The sequence below is a fragment of the Phalacrocorax carbo genome, chromosome 7, assembly GCF_963921805.1.
Source record: "Phalacrocorax carbo chromosome 7, bPhaCar2.1, whole genome shotgun sequence".
NCBI classification, from domain to species: domain Eukaryota; kingdom Metazoa; phylum Chordata; class Aves; order Suliformes; family Phalacrocoracidae; genus Phalacrocorax; species Phalacrocorax carbo.
In genome coordinates this window covers 44375846-44384950 of record NC_087519.1, presented here as the reverse complement: position 1 = coordinate 44384950, position 9105 = coordinate 44375846, and the positions used below count along the sequence as shown (strand labels likewise).

Genomic DNA, 9105 nt, shown 5'->3' with positions numbered 1-9105 from the left:
TGACCTTTTTCATTCTTTATATATTCAGGTTGATTTAGAGAATTAGAAAGTTTTGGAGCTGTTTCCTGTGTGTAGATTCCAGTTGTAAACACCGCTTCAGGATTACCACGAGCAATAAAGGGTGCCTGCTCTAGTGTTCCCCAAATCAGTGTTCAAGTGATGTTTATTAGAAGAATTAAAATTTTAGGGAAGTCTGGAGGAGACTAGAAGAGGTTTGTGAAGGGTAGGCAAATAAAAGAACACTGGTTGAGAATATTACTTCTCTTTTAATATTGTTTCCCTCTTTGAAGATGCTTGTCCTATTACCTGTAATTCTTTTTGCCAAATCTAAGGCAGTTCCAAGACAGCACTAACCAAGAGTAGTTCCCACAAATTAGACTGACTAATCAATAATTCAGATTCATTAGTGGAGAGGAACAAAGGCCTCTCTTCATTCCCATGGGAGTTTTACAGAAAACAGGCAGGAAATGCTCAACATCAAGTAGAAAAGGAAGAATTGAACTTGAAAATAACACTGGCTTTTAAATACAAATCTCATTCATAGGTCAAGAAATAAGTTATATAAATTTTAATGTGAAAATTAAGTTGCTCCTGTAAAGAGAGCTGGGAGAGCATTTGCTGGTTTAGTACTTTATGTAGCCAAATGCTACAGAAATTTTTGGTGGTTTAGATATCTTTTGATTCCATCTCTCCCTCTTCTAATTTAGAACCAAAAGTTAGACAGATTTAAACTGTCTTTCCACTATTGAGGTCTGTCTTTCAGCTCTTTGCCTCCTAAGGACATTTGTTTGCTTCCTTCTCGCTTTATTCATATCAGCTCCACAACCTCTCTCTTCTCCTACAGGCTCTAGGCTGCCTTTTGTATTGCTAACATTCCCGTGGGCAGTTCCAGCAAATGTAAAATATGATTTGGCTTACTGTTATTTTTCTATTGCTGTTTATACGATCAAACATAAATATACTCCCTTTTAAGTTTAAAGGCTTCCACTCTCCTCTGGCGTGTTCCTCTGAAAGGATGCATGAAACAATCATTTTACAAACAGTCCTGTGATTTGTGGTATGGTTTATAAAGCGTCATTCAACTACAGGATCTTGCAGAGTAATGATAAACCAGTACAAATCAAAATCAGTAACAGAAACTTTGGCACGTAGCCTGAAACTAAAGGTACTGTAAAGACGAACTTAAAAATAAAACACATTTACATCATGTACAAGATATTGCTATGACAGATGCTTTGCCTTCACTGCAACTGTATATAGGCGTGTTCTTTGCAGTACTTAGTCTGTGATTACAAACTGGAATATGATCTTGTACACTTAAGGCACGATGGAAATTCAAGATCTTTGTCAAATAAAGGGGTAAGGTTGAAATATTGATAACCTTTTAACATCACTGACGAAGCTAGAAAGCATGAAGAGAATAATGCCTCCTGAGCTACCAAAACTTATGACTAAAACGAAAAAATGAAAAAACGAAAAATTCCTGTACCTTTGGAACAAGTCAATCTGCTGAAATGTCCTCCCTGGATATGAAAACCTCCTGTTGAACTAGACTGGATTACACAGTGAGCTGGGAAAATCCTGCACTCAAAAACCCCTCACTGAAAAATAATAAAATCTGTTCTTCACTGAGGACAAACAAGTGCCCAAAGGAGCTTGTAAATCTTAAGGCAGTAAACCAATTGTAATCTTAGGCAAGACAGGCTCACAAGGTCCCCTAGTAGTTCCAGGCCAGCCAGGAGAGCACAGTGTTTAGTTAATAACTGTAAGCACAATTTAAGTAATGCAGGAGCTGCTCACTCTTCTGAATTGCTTTCTAAACAGCTAAAAATCAATAACAGAATTTATTTTTTTATCTTATCAATGGATTTCTATTTCATTTTCTTAGTTTCATGAGAAGAAAACAAAAGTAGAGGATGAAGAAAGCCCAAGGAGTGTATTTCCATGAGAGAGATGTTAATAGTTTAGTTAACTTGAAAAACTGAAGAGAAGTAGGTGTACAGGATAACTAGTGCTACCTGGGAGTCCATCCAGGAAATCTCAGTCCTTCCCATTGAGAAACTTCAAATAGCTTCAACTGAACTGCAAGGTAATAGATTTAATTCAGACAAAAGGAACCATATTTTTAACAACACTAACTTTAGGATGTCACTGATTTGATTCATTGCAATTCAAATTTTCCACTCAAACTAATGACTGCAAGAAGCCCATCTAAATTATTATTGACAATGGAACCTTCATTCTTAGCGATCATCACCAAGAGCAGAACATCAAGCTAAGGGGAAAGATAGATACTTAAGGCTTTTTAACCACCTCTGATGTTGATCTGTTGTGTTAACTTCAGAAAGGCATTCTACACCTTTTATGGTCCTCTTCTTGAAACCTGTCTAGTTTGTTCAGATTAACAGGAAAATTCTAGTTTACTTTGCAGCAAGGAGAGTACGTGTCTTGCTATGAATGCCTGATACCTGGCTCTACACAGCTTCAGTCTGTCTCACTTGGAAACTGTAAAAGCTATTCTAGTAATAAAGACATAGTAGATAGGCCATAAACTGTTGAAGGAAGAGTCTAGAGAAGAACTGCTTTTTCTGTCTATGTTTTTGGTCTTTTTGATACTTCCTGCTCTTCTGCTAGCTCTTGTTTTTGCGTCTCTCACCCCATACCTGGAACCTCCTCCACGTCATCCTCAGAGCCAGCATTTCGGCTTTGAATCTCAGACTTTCATTGATGTGGTGGCTGAAAATCACTTCCTACGTGACATTACTCAAAACAAATTCGGTGTATGCCACACTAATAAAACCTGACATTTAAAAAGGAAAAAATAAAGACCACTAACTTCTGCATTACAAAAACCCAAGCTGCTATGGCTGTGGCTTGCTCTTTATTGTGAGTTCTGTTTCCTACCAACAGCTGTTATGGGTAAAGGTGAGGCTATCGATCATTTACCTTTTCTACTATGTTAATGTCACAGCAGTGGGTGGGAAATGTCAAAGGGAAATGGAATTTCAAATAAAAACAGTTTTGTAATTCAGTCATATTTGTCTGACCATTTCCTGCAGTTACATTTTCTAGCTTTAAATAAGTGTCAACAATTAATCATGATTTATATAAACATTACTATGGCTTTCTCTTGTTTTGCTCTCTTACTAAAATATATCTATTCATTAACAAAAAGCTACTGCTTAAATAAGGCCAGGCACAGACACACTAGTTTCTACTCAGTCGACTGAGTCTTTAATAGAGCATATCAGTGAGCCTTCCTGCCAGATACACTTGCCGTGTTCTCTTTTAGCATTTTCAGAAAACCCTTCAGATACAAATATTGCAGTACCCGTTTACCACAGATCCGATATACCTAATCCCAGGATTAATTTTGTGTGCCCATCAGTAGTGAAGCAAGATGGATTTAATAGCCCATTAGTCTTTCAGCATGATAATTTTCGTGTCACTTAGCCTGCTGGGTTAATTGCTTTAAAATGGATATTATTGACCTCAATCCTAGTGACAAACAGAGAATGTCTTATTCATCTCCCAAATGTATGTTCTTAGACTCTTATTTCTTTTGGTCCTGACAATAAGTCCCCTAGATTATGTGCTTGTATATTATGATTTATACCCTATTAGCCCATATTTAAGGGCTTACTGAGGCAACGACTTTCAGATATTATTACCCATGACTGGGCTAACTTTTAAGTTCTGTTTTTTATGTTGCAAGCATAGGGAATCATTGTTTTACCTCTTGTTAAGACATTAATTTTAATGCTAAAAACTGTAGCAGGTGCAGCAGGGATTAAGCACTTCCAGAATAAACAGCGGGCCAGTATATTTCCAACCACAAAAGTCTGGTCGTTAGGAGGAGAGAATGAAGAACAAATTTGGACAGAGGAGCTGTTGGAAAGGAAGTTCCGGTCCTAGGGTAGAGGAACAGAAGAATATATCAGGCAAAGAAAACCAAAGAGTAAAGCTGAAGAGTAGAGTTTTTATTCATTGATTTTTTCCCCCCTTACTAATTTAGCAAAACACAAGCCATCTGTTCTGAGGAAATTAATGCTAGCTGTGAGCAACAAAAAAATAGAAAGGGAGGGAGTGGAAGAGCAGCCCAAGTTACATTATTGCTTGCGGGGAGGTGAAACAGGGCTGGAAGCTAACACAGCCAGTTTTCAGACCTATATAAGTCAACAGTGTAACACATGCATTTATACATAGGTAGTTGTATTTCTCAAGCACTGGTTCCTATGAGAAACAAGATGGTGAGATTTAGATGCTTGATTGTAGGAACCCAAGATTTGGAGCAGATCTGCTCACGGTCTCTAGAAGAATCCAGATCTTGGAGAGCTTATGGATATTTGTAGAAGGGTGTATCCTCACAACCCTCTGAAGTCTCTTTATGCAGTTTGCTGGGGTAAATTGGCTTTATAAGAGATAGAATGGAGAGGCTTGGTATTTTTAAAAAGTGATTTCTAAACCAAATTAATGTTAATAAAGGTCATTTATCTACTAGCATAAATCCATCTTGGGGCTGACTGTGAATAATGTCAGTACTGTTTTTTCATGAAGCAAATTAGAGCCTGCTCTAGAGTAATATGAAATCCATTAGACTCCTATTGATCTGCATGATTGACTTAAACAGTACCAGGATTTTCCCTGGGAGCTCAGTTCCACCTTTTAATGACAACTTCAATGACAACAATATTGTTTTTATGAAGAACTATTCAAGTAAGCACGTTTGCAACACAAGTAATTGAAGTTGGACATTCTTGCTTCAGTTACAAAGCACCTTTGACTCTTGATGAAGCAAAACCCAACTGTATGTAGCAACTCTCTGCTGCAGCAGGTGGTGTGGCCGATCATTGCTCTCCAAAGTATTTTCCAGGAAAAAACCCTTGTTTTTTAACCTTTAAACTTTTTTTTTCTAAATTTAGGTCATCTACTTTAGGTCATTTAGGTCATTGGCAAATCTCCAATGTTAGCATGTTTTCTACAAGGCAAAAAAAATTGAAAACTTCTGAAAAACAAGAATGTCAGCATTTCAGAGAGAAGTGAAAAATTAGAGGAAGCAGTGAGAATTTGGTCCTTACAAGACTGGAAATATTTCATGTTTAGTTTTAAGAATGCTGTTTAAGCATTTGTGATTATTTTATTATTTCCTGATGTTGATTTTTCAGTATTAACAGCTCCTGCCATCCGTATCAGGAAAATTTGAAATCTGTGCATTATACTCTGGGTTTAAAACTTAGGACTGGTTGATCAGCTCATGTAAATCAGCACATCCAGAGGAATCAGAGGAATGCCAAACTACTGATGCTGAACACCTAGTCCTACATTTTTTTTATAACTAGAACTATGAGGAAAATACAGCAGATCAGATCTTGCTCCTACTACAAAAGCTAGTGCTAACATATACACTGATGTCACAAGTGCAAAACTTGACCTTAAATAGACAGCATTGGGAATCATTTAACCTTAAAATATTTTAATCACACAGTGTTGCCAGGAAGTTTTGCAAATTAAATCACCGATAAAGTACACTGAATTTCTTTTTTCTATCAGAATATTTTGTGCTCTGTTGAAGAATATTCCTTTAGGCACCTTCGTAAGGAACAAACGCATATTTTGTAGATCAGCGGCAGATTTGAGTTCAAGGCAGAGCCAAGGGTTCCTCAAGGATATCAGCAGATATACGTGACTGCTGGCTCTGTTTTCTTTCCTTTGATGAGGAAAGCGTCCAGCCGGGCACCGACAGCCAAATTCCCAAGGGGAAACTCAGCGCTTTTCATCTCCGTTACGAAAAAGAGACGCATAACAACGTCCCCCTCACAAATCCCGCTGCCTTGTGAAAATCGCACTAAGTGTACACCCGGGCCCTCGGGAAGCACCACGGCCACCAGCCTGTTCCCCGGACGCCACACTGCAGCCCCCCCAGTGAAACCTTCCCGCCCGGGAGCTTAGGCGAGGCTTTGTTGAGCCTCCTCCAAGACCACCTTCCTCAGCCCCCGCTCTCGCGAGCTCCCGTGACGGGCTTTCCAGGCGTTTGGAGGCGAGGGCCGTCCCGTTCCGGGGGCGGTGGGAGCGCTGGGGTGGGGGGCGACGGCGGCATTCGCTGTGCCCTGGCCCCCGGACCGGGGCGGCGGCGGTAGCGGAGGGAGTGCGTCCTCCCACCCGAGAGGGGGCGCTGCCCCCGGGGAAGCGCGTTCGGCTCCGCCGCCATCTCTTTCGCTGATCTCATAAAGGTGTCGCGCAGGTTCCGCCTGGGTTCGTCATTCAGCCGCCCCGGGCCTGGCACCGCCGCCGGCCTCTCCCGGCCCGCCCCCTCCCGCCCTCTCTCGCGGTGCCGCTGGCCGGCGCGAGCGGCGACCGCGCTCCCGCCCCGGCTCCTCGGCGGGCGCCGGTTGCCCTCCCCGCCCCTTCCTTTTCCCCCCCTTCCCCCCCCTTCCCCCCCGCCCCGGCCCCCTCTCCCGCCGGCCGGGCCCCGGAGCGCCACCGCCGCCGTCGGGCTGTGAGCGGGGCCCGGCGCCGTGCCGGGCCGTCCCCTCGCCGGCGGGGCCATGGCCGCCAGCGCCAAGCGGAAGCAGGAGGAGAAGCACCTGAAGCTGCTGCGGGAGATGAGCAGCCTCCCGCCCAACCGCAAGTGCTTCGACTGCGACCAGCGCGGCCCCACCTACACCGACATGACGGTGGGCAGCTTCGTGTGCACCTCCTGCTCCGGCATCCTGTGAGTGCGGCCGGTGCCGGCCTTCGGCTGCCTTCCTCTGGCCGGTCCGGGGGCTTGGGTGGGAGGGCGGCCCCGGTGCCGCGGGGGGACCCCTGCCCGCCGCCGCCCCCTGGGCTCGCCTCGCCGCCGGGAGACGCCTCTGCTCGGGGGCGGCGGCTCCTGGGGCTGGAGCTCCTCGCCTCTGGCTTCGCTGCGCCGGCCGCTCCCCCCATGGGCTTGCCCTTCCTGCCTGCCGCAGGGCTGTGCCGGGCAGCCGCGGCGGGGGCTTGCCCGGGGACGGGGGGCAGCCAGGGGGGCTTCCCGGCGGTGCGGGTTGCTAGCCGGGTGTGTGTGCGGGGCCGGGCAGCGGCAGCCCGGGGCTCGTCCTGCGGCTGCTGCTGGTGAGGTGTTTCCCCGCACGTAGGGAGTGCGAGCGTCTGCCTTCGGCGGGCTCGGGGAGTGGGGAGCACCGCCACTCCCCTGGAAGTCATCGAAGGTGCCGTTAATTAAGCGTTTGGAGAACCGTTTTGGGAAGGGAAGGGGGCACGTGGCTGAGCGGTTCACTTTCGTGGCACTCTTGAAGACGCCGGGGAGACTAACCCTGTAGTGAACGCCGAGCTTAACGTTTAAAAATCTTACTATAATGTTAACTCACCAGCCTCGCCTTTTGTGTATCAAATTGTGCTTGGCAGTAGTTTGTAAGATAACTCTCTAAGCTCCGGCTTAGAGGATAAACTCTAGCCTTAATAGTTCAATATACTTGATCAGAAAAGGAGTAGAAGGTTTTTTCTTACATCTGTTACTTCCTACAAGCTATATATATAAACCTTCGAAAGGGATTGGCTCTGATAAAGTGGATTGCATTTTTCCTGTTCCTCATTCCTGCATGGGCCTCCCCTCCACTCCTCCCTTTTCCACCCTTCCTCCTCCGCGATAGTGTCTATGAACTAAGAGCTGAGATCAGTCAGTTCTGAAGCTCAGTTACATATGCATAACTCGGGGGGGGGGGGAACAAACCCTACTGTCTTCAGCATTACTGTTCCTGTAGCTAAATCTGTTTGCTTGTTCACGTTACTGTGGTCTTGTGCTTATGGAATGGAGCAGAATCAAAGAGAGGCCAAAGTGGGTAATAAATAGTATGTCAGAAGATACAGGCTTGTGTTTTTAAGGGTTTGAGTTCATAAAAGACATTCAGGAGCCTGAACTACTTTTTGTCCCCGTACTAAGAAGGACTAAGTACCCCGCACAGGCCTTCCAAGTAAGATCTGGTGTCTTAGAACAAGGTTGGTAATTATATTGAGATTCAAACCAAAGCAAACATGTTAGTTCTCTGCTGAATTTACATGGAACAAGCTGCCTTTTATATTACTAGACAGCTAATTAGTCTTGGGGTTTTTTTCCTTCTAACTTCTACTTTGTGTAGACTTTTGAACAGGCTTGATGCAAATACACAAAATGCATTCAGGTTGTGGAACTGAAAAGAGACTCTAGTTTTTGACATATACGTGCTACTTAATCAGCCAGCTCTGGCTATTGTTTGCTCTGTTAGCAAACTGTTATTTGTGCTGGCATGTGAAACTATTTTAAGCTACTGCACAGAGCTTATTTAATGGTTGCACGTGTTCTTACTGGTTAAACTGACAGCATGATAAACCTGCTTCATGAAAATATTTTCCTTTATTTTTCAAGTTTCTTGACCTTAATAGACAAATAGATTGTGAGTGCTGCAGAGATGTTTAGTGTGGGTTCTGTGGGATTTGTTCCTTTTATCTGTTGGCTGGGAGGTATGGACTGCTAAGTCCATAGTCCAATTTACAGGAACCAAAAGGATGTAGATGTGGTGAAACAGCTAGTAAGCAGGGGACAGCTGTCGCTGGCTGTTAAGTTGGCCATCATTTGGATGTTAACATGCTTAAAGGAGGAGGAGGACCTTTTCTGAAGAACAGTTGTTAATATATTGTTATTCTCATAAAAAGCAAATAGCTCTTTCATTCTAAATATGCAGTGATTTTTAATTGCTATAAAAAAGAAACCTCAAACAACATTTTTAGTTGTTACAGCTAGTAACACCTACCCTTAAAGCTGGAGTAAAGGACTTAAGAGGACTTAAAGCTTTCTTTTGAAATAAATTTGGGCTTGTTCTTTCATGTTGATTTGGAAATGCTTTCATAAATTGTGTGTGCAAGATCATATGTATTGGTTAACACCTTAGAACCTAGCCAGTGGAATATCTTTGTTAGCGATGAGACTTAGTGTAGAGATGGGTTGTATCTGTCTCATAACTAGAAACTGTTATTTTTAACACTTCTATCAGAATAGTCCTTCATGCAACTTATTTCCAAATGCTTTTCACTGTAGAATTCCACAGTGGAGGGAAATTACTTGGGAAGAAACCACATAATGGCAAATAAGTG

At 43.5% G+C, this 9105-nt stretch overlaps 1 protein-coding gene across 4 annotated transcripts in view; it reads left to right on the top strand.

Annotated features, from left to right (window-relative positions):
• Nucleotides 1-6251: 6251 nt before the first annotated feature.
• AGFG1 (ArfGAP with FG repeats 1) overlaps nucleotides 6252-9105 on the top strand; it is a 36446-nt gene continuing 33592 nt past the window's right edge. Inside the window, exon 1 of one of the 4 annotated variants that reach the window (XM_064457739.1) lies at nucleotides 6252-6712. In XM_064457739.1, coding sequence (XP_064313809.1) covers nucleotides 6546-6712 — 167 coding nt within the window. In that variant the 5' untranslated portion in view covers nucleotides 6252-6545. The remainder of the gene's footprint in view (nucleotides 6713-9105) is intronic. The other 3 variants (XM_064457738.1, XM_064457741.1, XM_064457740.1) reach the window with 3 other exon arrangements.